The sequence below is a fragment of the Ostrinia nubilalis genome, chromosome 2, assembly GCF_963855985.1.
Source record: "Ostrinia nubilalis chromosome 2, ilOstNubi1.1, whole genome shotgun sequence".
Taxonomy (NCBI): domain Eukaryota; kingdom Metazoa; phylum Arthropoda; class Insecta; order Lepidoptera; family Crambidae; genus Ostrinia; species Ostrinia nubilalis.
The window spans coordinates 7030556-7049846 of NC_087089.1; the positions used below are offsets into that span (position 1 = coordinate 7030556).

A 19291-nucleotide genomic window follows, 5' to 3' on the forward strand; every position below is an offset into this window, starting at 1 on the left:
CGAAGATATTTTTTATAAAGGTTAAAAGGCAAGTCGAACGACAAGTTATGTCGTGCAACATACTCGTATATATTTACAGCTTTATCGCACTCTAGTGTACCCTTACCTTTCGTACAGCACATCAAGCTAAAGAAGCATCTTATTATAGTGGCAATAGATGTTATTTTTCAACAAAATGTACAGTTTAATGTGGTGTTGACTGTACATTCTTCAACTTTGTTTAAGAGTTTTTTCCTCGCTTCCATTACTGTCGCGTACCTTGCTTATTCCCAATGGAATCATTCGAGAAATTCATTAATATCGTCTTCAGTCCACCGAGAGTAATTTAGGAAAAAGGCAGAGTAATACTGTAAATTACCGCTCAGACGCTTCGTACTACTCGGAAAATGTGTTTTTATAATGTGAATAAGTAATGTAGGAAGGAAAAAATGCGCATCCGCTATAAGAAATATTATGTGTCTTTTACAACCACCCATAAAGATAGTCTAAGAGCGCAAGTAAAGATATTATGTTTATATTGCCACGTGGTGTATATGACGCGTGCTTACATGACATCGTAGAAGGGATCGCGTACACATTGGCACGAGCCATATGATGGCATGGCAGTATTAATTTTAAATTCTGTTTTCATATTCATTGCTTTTTTATCTTCAAAATAGGAAGATATGAATGATAGTCTAGAATATACTGAAAAAATATTACGTCAGCTGGTGCAGTCTAAAGTGATATAATAGAAAATAACTACCCGGCACTCTTGGTAGAGCTACTCAGAATAGGAGCTTCCACGACACTAATTAATGAAGTAATTTACGAAACTCTGGCCCCCGCACCAACACGAAAACGGGCTCAGCCACCTAACGCTATATTCGCCATATTCCTTGAATTATTCCTCCTCACTCCCTCACACATAGGCATAGAGCAAAAAGAAAAGATAGTTTGTGCCAATTTAAAAATAGAGGATCGAAGTGAAACTAAGTGTAAAGTAGCTTTTCCATCGAAATGAACAGTCTGCTGTTACAGTGCTGCAAGGAGGGTCGATGTATGAATAGCTATGTTGAGAAAATGATTTAAAATACGATGTATCGAGTGTGCAACTTTGTTGGGAACATTCAAGGCTTAAATTGACTGGCTGTTTTATACAACTGAGCATAAAGCTCCCTTATTGCTCAACCGTCGCTCATTTTAATGATATGTTGTTTTAAATTTTCTTCAAACGAGCCCAACAATATAGGGGAGTTAATATACGGAATCATATGTCGCTCGGGCTTATAAACGATGCCATTTGAGCGTGTTCATAATGTTCCTAGCGGATTGTGTTTCAGTCATTTCTAAATTGTACAGTGACAATGGATATTGCGGGTGCTTTGCAACTTTTTATGTAAGGGATGAATTGTAACTTATGATGATTAAGTATGTGTTTTTGTTTGTTGAGTGTCCTAAATCATATTTAATGTTAACAATAAAAAGTATAATGTTGCTTCTGGAGTCCGTTTGCTTTGTATCCTGTTAGATCAAGTCACAGAAGATTAATTATGGTGGCATAAATTGAGAAACAATATCACTAACTTGTGCTGTGGAGACTTTGAAGCTTAAATAAACTACACCAAATGTCTTAAAGAGTTTTTAGTGCTAACCACCTTACAGTTAACCATTACTTTATCCACTGATTTGTTCCGGGTTTGTCATAAAACGTATAAAATAGTAGTCATCTAGATGTCAGATTTTGGAAGTGACAAAATATTCGACTTACCTATAAAGAACCAGACGTAAGATTTCCCATACAGGCGATGCTTGTACACCTCGCAGAGCACCCTCCTGGCTGCCACCACGTAGAACAGCCCCACGATGACCCTCGCATCCTGCCTTCTGAGGTTCCTCACAGCATCAGCCGGGTCGGAGAGAAACGACTGCCTCGTCACGATCTCTATGCTCGCTTTCTTGCAGTGCGCTTCTAGATCTTCGACGGTCTGTGAAAGATATAAAAGTTATTTAATTGTTTGTCTATAGACTAAACATCATGAGTAAATCTCAAAAGAAGGCGCTGCGTGTACTCTGCATCGCGAAGTTTATTTTTTTCCCTGTAGATAAAGTATCGTTCATAAGTTTTTTAAGGCGTTTGGTTATGGTATACATGTAGTATTATACAATGTATTGTTGCCGGGATCACACAAAGTTATAAGCCCATTACACTACGGAAAAGCCTTAGGTATTTTAAAATTTCAATTTCAGCTGCACATCTTTACTCTCGATCGATTATTCTCCCCTAAGGCTGCTATCGTGCAAGATAAGCTGACTTTAAACCACCGGCAAAATATAAACGATGGGGACTGAGCAGTGAAATTTTTATGCGGCAACTCACGACATGCCAAAATCCTCTTATATTAGGATTAACGAAGCCAAATGTGCGCCGTCAGAGCGAGAAGATTTTCATTTCCATCGAATACGTCGTTATTATGAGAGCGTGTGCCTTTATTTTCGTTAGCAGTTGTTTTTGCGTGAACTTTCGCGGAAAATATTTCGCGGGTGGCGTTGAAAGCAAAACAGCGGAGAAAGAACGCTTGAAACCCACTTATGCAGAAAAAACCGGAGGCCGCACTAATTACATTGAATCCAGCGTGAAAGGCCGGGCCATTCATTGCGGGCAACTGTACAGTCGGCCCCCTCGTTATGCCCGCGTGCGCTCTAAATACCACTAAGGTGCTTTCAGCTTACAAAAACTTTACATAAGTTGACTGCATGTATCCGACGGTACGCTAGATACGCTGTTTTGCTTAACATTAAAATTAAGCTTTTCCGGATTTTTATTTTTAAGAACTTTTCAACCTTACTGCAGACGTTTTTGTGAATATAGAACAGAATTTGAAGACCATATTAATTTTTTATTTCTTATAGTTACCAAACTTGACGGGTAGATACCTATACAAATAAAATTTTCTTTTCAGAATCTGAATCATGAACAGAAAATAAGTATAGATCCAGAATATTTAGCCGTGCTTTATGTTTCGTTTAAAATAAGAGAACATTTTCCCAGAAAAATATTCTCTCAGATACGACACTGCTACTTGTATCCGTGCACAATTTGAATAAATACAGCCATTTCCATAGACGTTAAGAGGGGGCGATAGGGGCAATTGGATTCAGTAAGCACAGCTCTTCTAGGGGTCTTAAATTTCCGACCTTTGAATATTATCGTATGGATTAAATTGAGAGAAACTCGATCGAAGCACTTCCTCGCGATTGGGTTAAAAATACTTATGTAGTTTAGGCATGGCATTTGAAAGAGAAATAAATTGTATATACGAGTAACGTAAGAAGACCGTAAGTGACAAATATGTTTTGTTGGAAAAAATAAAATAGAGGGCAAGAGACTTTGTTTTTTTTTAAATTAGATAGATGCAAAAACAATTTATTTAAAGTAGCTTAACAACTCCGAACCATTTTTTTGTTATAAGTACAAAGTTTTTAGCACAATGTCCAATATCCATTATTAACATAACAAAGAATATAAAGTTACGAAGACAACAAAATCCCCAGTTATAAATAACGTTGTACACGTATTAATAATGGCGGTGTCCAATCTTCCTGAACCCACTACAAGCTTAGTGGCTGTATGCGGATTTAGCGGAGCGAGGGGAAAAAATAAAGTTCAGATACACCCATTTATCATGCAAGAAGCTGTGGCTGGCTCCCCCGACGACGATTATTCCCTTTTTATGGCCATTGTTGCAGTACGCGTACATGTTATGTAACTAAATGCCGGATCCGCAGTGTTTAATTTCACTTTAATTCGGTATTTTCACGGCATCATTGTTCTTATTTCGTAATTTAAGTGCAAACTTGTCTGTTATGTTATTTCTTTTGTATTCCTAACTACTTTTTGGATACCCTGTTAGATTTATAGAATATGGTTTGAGTCAAAGTCAAGAAGTCGATGTCGTCTGCATATTGCGTGATTCGTCATTCGATTGTTTTGAACGGAATCGTCTGCTTGCGAATGACGTATCGAAGGCAAAATAAAACGTTCTGGGTACCTACCATGAGTTTATGTAAGGTGTGCTCGCTAGCGAGTACGTCAAAAATCTCTATGAAGATTTTATTTCTTGAAAGTAGCCGCTAGGGGCGCTGCACCATATGTCATACAATTAATGTCATTTTTTTACGCAGTCGCTAGCGAGCACACCTAACGTAAACTCATGGTAGGCACACAGTGTGCTTACCATGAGTTTGCTACGCTGCACAATATGTCATACATTTAAATGTATGACATATTGTGCAGCGCCCCTAGCGGCTACTTTCAAGAAATAAAATCTTCATAGAATTTTTTGACGTATTCGCTAGCGAGCTCACCTAACGTAAACTCATGGTAGGCACACTGTCCATGAAACGTCAATAACGCGCCGCGTTTATCAATTTTTCCCCTTGACTCTTACTTTGGTGAGCCTACAGACGAAATATCAAGCTATCGAAAGCACTGTGGAATCTTCTGTAGTTATAAAATGAGCTATATTGCACCAAAAAGTATAATATAATTTGTTAATGAAATTTCTAACAGCGAGAGCTTCCACAGAGATCGCGCCGTTTCTCAAATGACGAATCTTGTTATTTTCCGACGACACACAAACGTTATGTTAGGATAAAATAGAGGAGTCAGTCGAAGGCAAGTAAATAAACACGGAACACAAACAGCAGTGAAATATTGAAAGCATTGTTTACATTTCCTCTATGGTTAGATCAACCTCTTTCCACAGGCTAAAACAATATTGCAGATACCACAGTGTACACTGCTGCAGAGTTATTTATTTTATACTACGAGTACCTATGTTAGAAAATGTAATAGATTTTGACTATATTTCATGTTTTGAATGCATAAAATAGGAGTAAAGTGAATAATTTTAGAGACGGTGTGCGAATAGATTTGAATTTAATGCGCCTGCTAGTATGAATTTAGTTCAGATGCTAGTGCTTGTAGTCAGTTACATGATCTTATAGTCTTTGCTAATAAATTTTAGCAGTTTTGACAACTGAAACGGAAAATGAACTGTGGGGTGATCTTAACACCATTTCGCTTTGCAATTTAAGATGCTTATTCAAATTACAAAGGTCAAAGAAAGCTCGGGGTCAATGTTAATCGGCAAATGTTTGCATAAATTGCCGTAGTCTACGGCATGGACTCTAGAAGTTTTCACTTTTCATTTAAGTATCGTCTATTTTGTATCACACATGAAACGGACGTAATGAAAATACATCGGAAAGGATAGCAGAAGCTATTCTATTATGCGTGTTTTTTTAGTTCCATGCCTCCTAAACAAATTACTGAGCTATGTTATTTATGGTATTTGCAATTCAAATGTAGCTAGCCTAATCTATGTATTTATTTATGTCATGGTCAGAATCATCTGACTCGCACAAAACAGACTTGTAAAGATCCGATAATACACTCTGTCGCTTTCCAATAGAGTGAAATCGAAAATCGTTGATTCACTGAAGGCCAATCACGAAACCGTTTGTCAATGTGCAGACAAAGCCTAGCGTGTCATACTCCACTCGACGTCGATACGAGCAAGTATCTCCTATCGAACGATTTCAGTCACGCGAGTCGGCATATGTACCCCGCTGTAATCACACACGCCGATATCGCCCCTATTATCAGGCGATACTCCACAGGTTGAATTATCCGGGGCTAATGTAACGTAAAGATAACATGTGGAATAAAAGGAGACGTTTGAGCCATATCGGGAACAGAAGTCAACAAATTGCGTTTCCCCATTGGAACAATACATCGAGTTTTACGACCATGGAAATATCACCACTGTAGACAGAGCGCCTGAATAATAAATTGGAATTTGTCTATAAAACGGGAACGTTTTATCGGTCGGTCTCGGTCGGAGCCGAGGCGGACAGACTACGGAGTGACGCACTGATCGTGATTCAACCTTGCCACAATTATTTTCTTATTTCTTGTGTAAACGGAGCGATCTGCGCACTTGTTTGCTTGGGTGCCTCTCGCGACCGAAGGCACCTGAAAATACGCTCGCATAAAAAACAAGCCCCTTTTAGCGGTGTTCAAAGAATATCCCGTGTAACAGACTGAATAAAAATAAAAGAAACGAAAGTAATTTTTTTGCGTCGTTAATTCTGAAGTGTGTCGTGCCATATAAATCAACACCGTCCGTTGCTTTTTGTGCTGTATAGGCCTCTATTTATTATTATCCATTTAATTGTCATGCCTTGCGTATGAAATGTAAGTAATTTAACATTTTCTCATGGCATATTTTCGCAGAGGAAATTGTTCCCTACATTACAAAAGGTTTTAAACATATTATTATGAATAAATAAATTTGTTGCAAACTGAAGTTTGCCCCTTCACTGAGTTTGTGATTGTTCGAGTTAATTACTTTTGCCAAGTCAGCCCTTTTAGATAAAGAACAAAGTAGGTACGTGACAGTTGAAATTACTTTGTCAAGGGGGGCAGGGCTGCCACATTCGTTTCATACCAATTTAAGTACCTATTGCACCCCTTGTGCTGCTAAAATATGCTTGTGTTACGAGTGGGTTCACCACAAATAGTCCAACGGTGCGCAGGATTCAGTCGAATTAGCGTTCCACAGATCTCGAGTCGGCCAATTCGATACCTTCACCGTTTGGCTATTAAATTGTCGTTTGAAAGCGCTATAAAGCAGATTAGATTTTAGTAGCGTTAGTTAAAAATGTAAAAGAATATTTCAACTTACAGATATAAAGACCTCTTCAGCCTGCTGCAAGATGGCGATGCGTGACCACCCGAACTTCTGCATTAGTTTGATCCTCGTGGGGTTGTGGACCGTGGCCGAAGGGTGGGTTCGGAACAGCGTGGGAAACCGCGCCCTGTCCGATAGAGCTGGTGACGAAGCCCCGTAGCATAACTGAGAACAAATGAAGTTACTTAATACATTATTTTTATTTATTTTAAGAGCTCTACACACCTTAACCCGTCTGTCCAGTGTGGGTCAGAAATCTCTATTTGTCTCTAGCAAATCAGAAAGGGTCGCTCCTGTAGTGGAGACAAAATGGCCTAATGATGATAATGATGAGTCTAGAGTTAGAGTAGCTTTAAATGCGTGAATATGGCGTTAATAATACAGTAGCACATCAAATAAATACTTTGAAGTAGCGATATTGCATCTCAAAATGTATAGTGGGTGTCGAATTTACTAATACTTTTTCGTAAAAACAACATTTTTAATATCTTTAGCACTAGCTAAAAACTTTGTTCAGTCAGCTCAGCGTCTCTTAAACGCGACCGCAAGTAGGGTGTCTGTAACTTTGTGATAAAACTGGTAATCGCTAAATTCCGGGACATTAAAGTGAAATTGCTGGACACAGGCGCAACATTCCGGAACAACCCCGGATTTCCCGGACGTCTGGCAACCCTAACATTGAAGCTACCGACACAATTTTTGAGAGAATGTGGTCTTTAATATATTGCTTTCCAAAGCTGCCGTGTCGGCGACATCGGTGAGTAAAGTGATTTATAAAGACCAGACCAATAGATTCCTGCAAATTCACAAATAAAGAGAGACATTTTTGTGCTAATATTTATAACTTTTTTTTTATTGTATTACATATTATTACTTATACTTTATCGAACACCGACACTTTAAAAAAGGTGAGAGTACCACTGATGTTTTTTATTTAAGTAGAAAATAAGTACCTACTTAAATAATTCCCATAAAGAAGTTTTGACCTCTTTGTTGAGGGCGCATTTGCTCTACGAGTATCTATTTGACCTCGTTTAGTTGAATACGAGAATTGTATGGGTTCGAGGAAAATTTGTGCACATGATTGATTCCGTCGAACTGTAAGGCGGGTCAGCAAAACTATTAAGTATTAAAATAACAGGAATCTTCCTGCATCAACAATCGTGAATCAAATAGAAAAGGAAATTCTTCTTAAATACAAATCTAAGTAAGTTTCATTACATCAATAGTATACTTTATTTGTATACCAAACAAAACAAGAAAAAATAGAGAATAAGTAATTTAGTTACGAGTACTTATTGTACCTAGTTCATTAAATAATTATGTTCTTCGAGTTTATTTCTTGTAAACAAGAATATGTATACGGATTACCTAGTTAGTAGGTAAGCCTTATCTAAATAAAGAATACCAAGTTAACATCAATATATCAACCCAGATTTCGGTATGATTTAATTTCGCGGTGGAAAGAGTAAAATTGACTGCGCTTGACCTGCGGAAACTCAAGGACTCTCGGCCACAGCTGGGCACTCGAGATAAGCGATATTTCTCGAAAAATTAAAAATGCTTAGTGTCCACAGCGGTGATAAATGGACAGTTTTAACGCGGCTAAGGAAGTAAAATTGTATACCTGCTGGCGAAGTTTTAAACTCAAAAACGAGATTTTAATGACACCACGTTAAACCATCTCTGAAAAGAACGATTAGTAGTATTTACGTTTTTAAAACATTTTTAAATTTTAGATAAGGAATACAAACGTACTTTCTTCGTAGAGTAAGTAGTTTTATTTCAGTGCAATAAAGTTGTATCGTTTCGTAAAAAACCTATAAATAATATGTTCTAGGTAATAATGTCTATGTTCTACATATTAATTCTGTGTCTGGTTTCGTTAATGTATTAAAAATATTAAGTATGTACCTAACTTTCTACTGAAAGTTGTGTTATTAAGCTCCATTACTCAGCGATCTCAACGTAGCGCAATAACGTTATGTTTAAATATTTGTCTCCTGAGGATACGATCTAATGTTTAAACTTAGTCAGTCAGAATTTATTTGAAAATGTTTTTGTGTCTTATTAAGACCGACTAGGACTCGAGAGGTTAATACCCTGAAAATACTTTTTTCATTTTGCGAATACATTTCAACCACCAATCAATTAACTTTATGACGAGATAATTGAAATTGATATTTGGACCGAACTGAAAACTAATCAAATCAAATTAAACCGATCTACATTCCACTAATTCCGCTATAAAACAAATTGGATGTGAAATTAAACACCCAGTAGGTAAGTAATAAAATAAACGTTTTACTTTTAATCCCTGCAAGGAATATTTTGAACATGAACTCATTAAACTCTCCAAATTAATTAAAAGCGACTTGGAAACTGATTCAGGTTCAGAGAAGGGGCCTTGATTGCAAATGCTGCTGGAAAAACGATCGCAGTGCCAATAATTGAAATATTCTGAAACGGGGCTTATTGGTAAGTAAATTATATATCTCTGAGCTGAATCAGCAATGAGGTTGTGTTGTTTAAAAAGTAAATTGACGTCAGTTCGTTCCATGCTATTCATCTCACTTAACACAGTTTTATTTGTATTATGATAGAAACATATAAATATCCTTGGACAATTTCACACAGCGCTCTGTAGCCCCATTCATCAAATTACATTGAGAAACCCCTGACTTCTGTGTTAGGTATATGAACCCGTGTTACAGGAGCCTTAAATAATATAAGTTTGCAACACGTCTTTGTTACAATTGGAATAAGGTTGTAATTATCAACTTTTTGGCCGCTTTAGGTGTCACTATTATTATTTGACACTGATTGTACATAAATGCGTGCCCAATACTTAAAATTATACACATTTATCAACCTACTAACATAAAGTTTATTAATTACATACTTTGGTTGAAATCAATTTGACATGACGTTGTAATAGCGTTTAATGTACTGAACTGAAAACCCCAAAATTGTCGCGTGAAAGCATTTTGTTAATAACGTTACACCATTATTAAGTTTAAAGTGCCCCATTAAGAAGATAAATTTGATATAGCGCAACAATCTTTCGTGCAATGTACAAACAAGTTAAGTTTAGAGTGGTTATTTTGATATTTTTAAATTGATTTCAAAAGTAGCAGCAAGGAATGAAAATATTTTCTACCATGTTGGCTGAAAGCTATGAAAAAGAACGTCGCTAAGGTCATTATCACATATTAATTAATAGTTACCTCGATAATGTTTATGGAGCTTTCTCTCCCTCTCTACACTCTCCTCTGTGATTCTCTATTCGCAGAATTGGACCGTACTCGGGAATTTTGCCTAATCTTTAGCTCGCTAGACCGTAGATAACGTTTATTCGACTTATTTACCAGTTTATCTAAAGATTTAAGTTTAAAGCAAGAAATTAAGTTAGGTACTTGTTAGAGAACAAATTGATGTAGTGATGCCAATAAACCTAACATTGTTTTCAAACTGAATTTTATCTGAGATCACTGCCAATTTAATTTTGTTTCAGTAGATTATTCTTGTGCCAAATTGAATTCTATTCTTATTTATTTTAAGGGTGGATATTTGATACTTACAACCATAAGATTCCACATTTTGGCAGCTTCGGCCACCGTGGTACAGACGGTAGAGCAGCCGGCTAGCAGCAGCAACTTCTGCGGTGGGTTGTACAACAGGTTGTACATAACGCTCGCCCCCAGGCCCGGCTCGCACTGAAAGCAAATGAACATTGAATTCTAGGAATAACATGTGTATCGGATTATGGGATTTTGTAATTGGTGTACGATTATTTAAGAGAACTACGTTTAATTTTGAAATGTGTTGTATTATAGACATTTATTTCATCCTTTGGATAGAATGTAATGTAAAGGTCACTGCGTACGGACGCGTCGTCATGAGTCATGATATAAGCTCTGAATAGACTGAGATAAGGCTTATTAGTTGGAATTACACTTAAAAATATCCTAATGTCTATGCTTAATGAAAATAATGCTATTCTAGAATTTTTAAGGTAACTAACTACCTACATTATTATAAGGTCAATATCTAACGTTATGTTTTAACACAGCCCAAAATACGAAAATACGTAGGCACTGAAAATCTCCATTTAATGTGGTGAAATGAAAATGCACTGCTCGTTGCATAATCCATTGGTGCTGCATAAATTCAATTCGGTTCTTCGCATGATGGAGCGGGCCGCCGCTTAACACTTTAGCACCTCAGCGAAATGCTAATCAGACCCGTTACAGCGTTGTAACGCAGTAACGTTACCTAAATAATAGCTGCTGAAAAATATCAGTTAACCCCTCATAAGCCTGAGGACAGAAGCTGGGGTCACGCTGTTAACGGCCATTACGTTTCAATAGCACTTATGCGAATGTTGGAATAAAATTGAATTGGTCATTTTGAACTTTTATATGTTTCTACAAAAATAAATTACTATTATTAAAATACATCTCTACAAAGCTACCTTTACGGGCCAAAGAAACAACTAAAGTGATATTTCCACTTTTAATAAAGTCACTCAGATTTTAAGCTAAAATTATTTTTGTAAAATGTTGCACCATCAAAATATTGTAGTTTAACCTCGCAAATAGTAATTCAATGGCAAAGTTTTTATACAGCAGACAAAAATAAATAGAGAACAAGCTAACATAAACGCGTTCAAAATATATTCGCAATTTTTTGTCAAAGTTTAATCGAGCTTGCCAAGGGTTAAAACAACAGCTCTGGAGTACCAGCTTAATATTCTCGTTTGAATGGGTGAAATATTAAAATAATAATTACACAAATGCGGGCGGATCACCACGCCACTGTATTCCCAGGGATATTATTCATTTTGTTTTCGTTTAATCTCGTGATTCTCAGTTAAACTACTTAAATTTGCTTTTTGAGCTGAGTTTAGGTAATAATTAATGAGTAAGTAGGGCTCTACACTTGTGGAGGTTAAAGGAGGATTGTGTTTTTAATAAAAATGGGTACTAAATTAAATTAAAAGATAATTTTATTCCTTTTTCTACTCATGGAGAGTAGGCACCTATTGTTGGTTCAAATAAATAATAAGGGTCTGAACACAAAAAATAAATTATAGGGCACTTTGTATGACATCTAAGAACGCTGCCTCTCCATAGACTTTTAAGTGCGAAATTGAGATGGCTTTAACAACCCTCTTTTTATAGACAGCAAAGAATTGTTTGTGATAAGTGTAGTGTATTTTTATTCTTCAATGCCATACGTATTTTTTAGTAATTTACAGCATTATTTATTATTTAATCCAATAAGTGACATCTAACATTACATAATTTTCATGTCAACGAATATTTTTTCTTCTCGTCACTTGACAGGCCGTTGCGAATGCTACGTGATTTGGCACAAAGTCACGTTTAAGGATAACAATAAAAACTCGATAAAATCTTACGTTGGGTTCGAAAACATGTTGGCGAATAAACTGTTTTACACATCTATTACTTTTGTGGGCCCAATTCTCAATATACTTATGTTAAACAGGTAATACAGAAGGCATATTTCTTTTTTATGGCTTCATGTGGTTTGCGCAAATAGCTACTGTTTTGTAATTGTAATTCATGATTAAATACGATGATACTGAATAAACATTTTTTCTTTCTTTCTTTCTTTCTTTCAAATAGTGAGTTGTTTTAATAACGGCCAATGTAACAAAATATGTTTTATTTGCTTACCACTCATGCTCGTTCACGAACAGTCCTCCAATCATTTTAATTAATTTTAGCTAAACGACTACTTACACAAACAATTTAAAAAAATCTGCCAAACATGACGTTTTACTTTCCCGCCAAAAAGTTTTGATTTTCTTTTAGCAGGAAAAGTCAAAGACATAATATGCCATACAGCCAAATCTTAATTATTTTCACAATGAAGCCAACCAAGACATTTAATTTTTTTTTTCAGTTCGATTCTTAATTTTTGTAGGAAAAGGCAAAGGCTTTGTTCCATACAGCCAAGTATTCAGTTTTCAATTATTCTTAATTAATGGCCATAAACTTATTTAACCATGCTGCCTAGTCATTAGCAGGCGTGCGTTCAGTGGGTCTAGACAAAGTGCAAATTATAATCGCAAACCAGTCGATAAGTGGTCGAAAAGCCCCTTTTTTGATCAAAAAGTGCGTTTTGTCTAGGGGGGCTGCCCCCCCTAGACAAAACGCACTTTTCGATCGAATCGAAAATCGAATCCGTCAAAACTCCATACAAAAAAGGGGCTTTTCGACCACTTTTCGACTGGTTTGCGATTATAATTTGCACTTTGTCTAGACCCACAGGAAACGATGTGTCATGGACATACGTCAAGATGCGTCAAGTGAGGTTGGTGTATTGCAGAAACGGAATTTTTACCGGAATTCGTCCGTAATAGAGCCTTTATTTTAGATTTTATACGTTAGAGGTCGCTGTAATAGCCATTGGGATAGCAAGCTGAACCTATTTCACGCACCATCTGGACCGGCATCTGATCTGACAGTGGACGGCGAGTCGTAGTAGGAACCAAACGTACAGTTTTATCTTGGAAAACGATGTCATTAAAGAAATTTTGTAGAAAAATAATGTTGTAGTAAGTAGAAAGTTGATACCTAAAGTAACGTTACTTTTAAATGGAGAATTGGAAGCAGTATTTTAATTCTTTTTCGATTTTCTTGAAAAATACATTGTATTACGGCAACAAAGTCTAGTTGGTGAAATCATTGGCGTCACAATATACTCTTGAGCTAAATTAGAGATATCATAATGCCATACTTAATGATATGCAGAATACAATTATCTAGCATAGAATTTGTTTATAACACACATCTTAAATGTAACTGAGAAATAAAAAAAAATAAGAAAGACAAAATGCCTCGTTTAACTTTGGCCTTTAAAATACTGGGACAACATTTCCCCAGTCATTTCCATTTAACCCTGAGTCAACAGTTGGTCTAAATTCCGACTAAACAGTGTTACTCTAGTTCCCGTTGACGGTTTCGGTCCATCCAATCAATATTTACATTTAGGTGACGCTGACCGCACTTATTAATATTGAATCCGTTCCGGCCACAGCAGACATTTTAGCCGTATTGATCGCATCCCGCTCGACGGGAATTTCGTATATAGGTACGTATACTGTGGAAAGTTTATTGTATTAAATTGAAAACACATTAATTTGACAGCATGTTAATTAATTTCAGGTACATTTTCTGTAGCTATCTTCTATCCGTGTTTGATATTTCATGAATTTCCATTTTATTTAAACTACTAGCTTTTGCCCGCTACTTCGTCCGCTGGATTTTTAAATGGTTTTTAACGTTATCAAATGTTTGACTTATAAAATATAAAAATCTTAAAGGTTACATAAACATGAAAATAAACTTTTGATATGTTTTATGAACATGCAGCTCGGCCTTTGATCCGGTGAAAAAAAAAAAATTGAATTGCTTTTCAATCGTATCTTCGTAGTATTCAGACACTTCTGATATCGATAGTGACATCATAGCAATTTTGTAGTCTAGCTGAAGGTTTTCTATACGTAAGTACAAGCATAGGGAGCGACAAGTGAGAATAGTCTAGTAGGCAAAAATCTACGCGGACAACACCGCAGGGCAGAAGTTAGGCAGAAAACCTACTTTCTACACAATGAGAATTTATGTCTGGTTTGGTCACTCGTTATAAAATCCGGGCTAAAGTTTATTGAGCTAGAATAATTTGTACTTTTAATGGCGCTGTTTATCTTTTCTTTTTCATTTGAGCACAACTTTCTAAATTATGAGATAAGCTTCCAACTTGGTACTAGCCCATTAAACGAAGAAAAGTTTTGATGATAATTGTCCACGAAATTATCCGTTCCATTTATGATAATATTTTGGATTTCACGTTCACTGACAGATTTAAAAATGCCCCATTTTCATTGTAAGGAGTTAACATACTCGTAGCACTGAATAAATTGAAAATCCAAGATGGAAACTTCAAAACTAGCTGTGGTTTTTTGAAAAACTAAAACTTTACAAGACGAAATTAATATAATATAGGTATATAATATTTTTAAAAATATACTTTTATTCTTTCTTCCGCTTAGTTATTCTACATTTTCTTTATTGATTGTAATAATAATAATTTCACGGTAGACCCGATAATACTCGTATAGCTACAATAATTCCGTGCTCGCGTTGCTGCTAAAATAACTGACAGTTATTAGTGTCTTACAGCTTTGCGCGATCTCCAAAATTTAATGAACGTTATTCAGAATCTTAAATATAATTATAGTAACTTGAAAACAAAAGTTTCGGTAGGGTTCACCTTTGAACCGGGCGATGTAGGCCCGACCTTTACAATATTTCGTGATGGAAGGATCTCTAATTAGGTTCGTTATATTTTGTTGCGAAGATACAGAGGGGCCAAAATTAATTAAAACCATGCGTAACTTCTAAACAACAGAAGATTGTATTACGGCATCGAATTTTGGGTGCGCACTTAACTTTTTGCGACTTCAAAAAGATATCGTGTTAACGTTATTACTAAGCCGAAAGAGGTAAGTAGATATTTGCTTCGATGATCTGTGTAATTAATTTAAGTGCGTTGTTTAGTTACATTATTGTTTACATCATCACATAAATTAACGAACCCCAAACTAAGCACAGCTTTATGCCGATAATAGCGAGTGTATAAACTTATTCATACACATTAATTCTGGGAATACTTACTGTTATAAACCTTTAAATATTCTGTTATAAGTTTTCGTATTTTGTGTTGAAATGTGGTACAACCAGGCAGCCTAGACTAAAATATCCTTAAAAAAAGTTTAATAGGCATAAGTTAATCTGTTCTCGGTAGGAATGTTAAAATATAATCCTCACCTCAAAATCCATTGCATATTTTATACAAGAAGTGAAATAACGAGTTCGGGATTTGTCTTACAAAATAAAAAAAAGGAGAATCACAACCGTGACTTAACGTCAGAATTTAAATAAAAAGATACAAGTGTGCTTGAGAAAGGGGAAATTGAGGAAGAGTTACTTTGGGGCAAATCCGGTTTTTGATGTCTGTCTGTATAATCTGTGACTTTGCAGAAACAATTTAAAGGATAATTAAGTTACTTTAAAAGTGATATTATTTCAATTATAAATTCTGTTTCTGTCAGTCGTTCACATGAGCTATATTATTTATGATTGTAATATTTCTTGCGTTTTATGAAACGAACACGCGCGCTTTCCCATAATTATTATATTTCTTGAGCCGTAGCTATCACAATTCCAGTTCTACTCGTATTATGTCAAGACCTTTTCATCATTTCCGTTGGTAATCGCCACGTTATCAATTTCAAAGAGGATTGAATCGTCAATTTGTCCGTGAACAGCCTTGAATAAATCGATAAAATGGGAAATTACCTTCGACGACAGAATCGGAAATTCTATCCAATAAAATTTTCTTCCGTGAGCCATTCATAAATTCTCAATAATTGAATCGAATGTCAGGTTCACCCTCCGCGTTGCAATATGATAAGCCTATGATTCTAGTTCGGTCGACCCGCCCATGGATAACCTTTTTGTTAATTAGTGAGCCTCAGTCAGCTTGATTTTCAAACTTAATGGATTAGGTGCTTGTCACTCCGGTGAGCGCCGACACGTTATGCACATTACGTTGATTGAAATTATAATTGACATTCACGAGTTTAGGGGAGGCAAAGTTTTACGCAAATGTAATTTAGGTACGTGATCTAACTCTCTAAACTTGATTTGGCAACATTTTCTCCCCACTTGTTTTGCCGCAATAACCGCGTTATCCGATTCATGAAAATTTGGATCAAGTTAATATTATTTGTTATAGGCGAAAGTGAACGAAGTTGAAAGTTTATATTTTGTTACAATTTCTTCGGGTGGAATTTCCCCCAGCAACGTTAATTGCGTCGTGCGATAAAATGGGTGGCAATAAATTACCTTGCTATCATTGCTGTGCAGCAGTAATTTGAAGCCGGATAATAAATCTGATCTCGCGTTGACGTCGGCGAGGGCGAGCTCGGCGGCGGGCTTGCAGGCCTGGCCGCCCTGCCAGCCGCCCTCGCCTTCCATGGGGAAGATGCCGCCGATGTGCAGGTCGTTGTCGCGGCGGCCCTCGCTGGACGACCCGCAGCCGGCCAGCCACAGCAGCAGCAGCGCCCGCGCCCGCCCCGTCCCCCGCCGCCCGCTCCACCCCCGCACAACCCACTTGGCAACAACGAATAATTGCACTAAAGTTTTCACTAACAACGACTTAACATCACATAACACTGTCCTAGTTCGAAAGCTAAATTCGTTAGCTTTTAATTTAACTAGCGGACGCTTTAAAAAATTTAAGTTCGCGCGCACCCGCGGTATGGAGGCGTTTTGATATATGTGAGATATCACCCATAGAAATTGTAGACATAGCCTAATAAGCGTGGAGTTTTCTATACAGTATGGCATCGTGGGTGGTGGGGCCGCCGCCGCGGCTGCTGCTCCGCCCCTGCCAGCGCGCAGGGTCATCGCTCGCGGCGGGGACATACTGTCATTGGTCACCTCTCGCATTTTCCATTCTCTCTCCTGAAACAAGGAAAAATACATTTAAGCTCGGGAACATTAAACGTCAAGCTTTTAGGTGCAATATTTCAAAAACAATTATGAGAGACAATAATGACAAGAGCGTATATGCAAATCAAGCACCTTTTAATTAACTCTAGAGATGGATTATAATATTTAAAAAAATCTTATAAATAAATAAAGGTCAACTTTCTTCCCAGGACAGTACTGTTCCTATGGAATATCATTTATGGTAAAATCTCCAACTGGCGCTAGCGGCGCTGCGTGAAAAGCCTGTGTAAGATAAAAACACATCCCATCGTCGGGAATTCGTGTCATATTGTTATCGTCTCGTCGGCAGCCGCTCGTAAAACCTGCAACCCCTGCTTCAACACGATCGATGTGCATGGCTTTTGTCGAGGTCACGGAAAAAAGCGTTGAATAGATCCAAAGTCTTCCATTGGCAATTTTTTTCACTCTCTTATCCACTAGCCTTTGCCCGCGGCTCTACTGCGTAGGTCGTAATGGAAACTCATCCCCCGGGAACTTCCCGGAATAGCATGCCATTGTAGCTCTCAACAGAAATAATTTGCAGAATAGGATTCAGAGATTCTGAAAACCAACTAAGCTTTGCAGACAAACGATAGGTTCTTTATTACTCTTCAACTGCAAATTAAACAGGCTATATTACATACACGTCCGTAAACTCAATCTCAAAATTTCTTGGTGGGTACGTAATAAAGGACGGGGAGCGCAACTGAGAATGTACGTTGATCGACTTTCCTGCCCACCTAAAATACCTTTTCCAATCATTCCAAAACCGATGTGTCCCGAATCTGAAAGCAATCTACTTTTTTGGCTGACTTGACACATCAATTGTGCGAAAGGGAACAATCGGTGGCCATACATCGGTATCACGGAGTTGGCTTTAATATTGATATTGGGTTCAGAAGTTATGAATCGAAGATCGAAGAGTACGTACTTAACTCTTTTCAAAACTCTTCTTTTATTCTTAGGTACTTGTGAAATAGTTTCTATGGTCGATAATCTTCAATTCCACGCCGCAGTGAAATGAGAACTTAATGGTTCGAAGCCTATTCTCATTGTTATACCGCTGGTAATCAATCAAAAGTGAAATCAGTGTGAAATTAAACGTAGTCGGGTTACATTCGTCGCCATTAGTCACGGAATGCTGGTGCTACTGTCCTGTCTTGTCCCGGATTTAGGGGCAGTTTCAATTTATTATTCAGTTCGAATTAAACAAGGACATTTTAATAATGTATTCCTTCGATCGTCGATGATAAGCTAAAAGTGGAGTTACAATCAACGTACGGTGACAGTAGTGCATAACATAAAAGTACCCGGACGCCTTAGTTTGAAGTAAAGGATGATGGGCACAAATGTATGGAATGTACCCGCTCCAATAGCCATAACCAATATATATTTCAAAAGGCCTTTAGATGTAGGAAAATATCTGCTATGGGGCCAGTTCTAATTCACGTTTTGAAAGCAGTAATTCCACTAAGTATTATAAGAAAGTATAACACAATCATCCATGTATACGAGTATGTACTATGACTACAATCTATTAATATAACTAAAAGAAGCATTGAAAAGGAAAGTATTATACCTACGACGAACTACCCAAGCTATTAGCCCTTGATTCTCTTTCATCATCATGATCATGATCATTTTAGCCATAGCACATCCAGTTTAACATAGGCCTCCCCCAATGATTTCCACAATGGCCGGTTGGTTGCAGCCTGCATCCAGCGTATTCCCGTTACCTTTATGAGGTCGTCGGTCCATCTTTTGGGTGGACTTATTGGGTCTTGTGGGTTTATTCTCTTTAGCAACCCATAATAAAATCCTTAAGAAGTAATAAAATTCTAACCCCTTTATTAATAAAATTAAGTTACACCCTAGTTGAACTCTGGCTTAAATTGTCATTTGGTGTGGAAATGTCATTTTAATCCATGGTTCATCCTAGGTATAACTTTTTTTTGATAAGGGGGTAGT

The 19291-nt window shown here is 37.0% G+C and overlaps 1 protein-coding gene across 1 annotated transcript in view; it reads right to left on the minus strand.

Moving 5' to 3' along the window:
* LOC135078386 (gamma-aminobutyric acid type B receptor subunit 1) overlaps nucleotides 1-18964 on the minus strand; it is a 60848-nt gene extending 41884 nt beyond the window's left edge. Inside the window, exons 1-5 of the mRNA XM_063972967.1 lie at nucleotides 18917-18964; nucleotides 16676-17296; nucleotides 10319-10453; nucleotides 6732-6902; nucleotides 1751-1967 (exon numbers count right to left, since the gene is read on the minus strand). Coding sequence (XP_063829037.1) covers nucleotides 1751-1967; nucleotides 6732-6902; nucleotides 10319-10453; nucleotides 16676-17296; nucleotides 18917-18964 — 1192 coding nt within the window. The remainder of the gene's footprint in view (nucleotides 1-1750; nucleotides 1968-6731; nucleotides 6903-10318; nucleotides 10454-16675; nucleotides 17297-18916) is intronic.
* Between the last annotated feature and the right edge of the window lie 327 nt (nucleotides 18965-19291).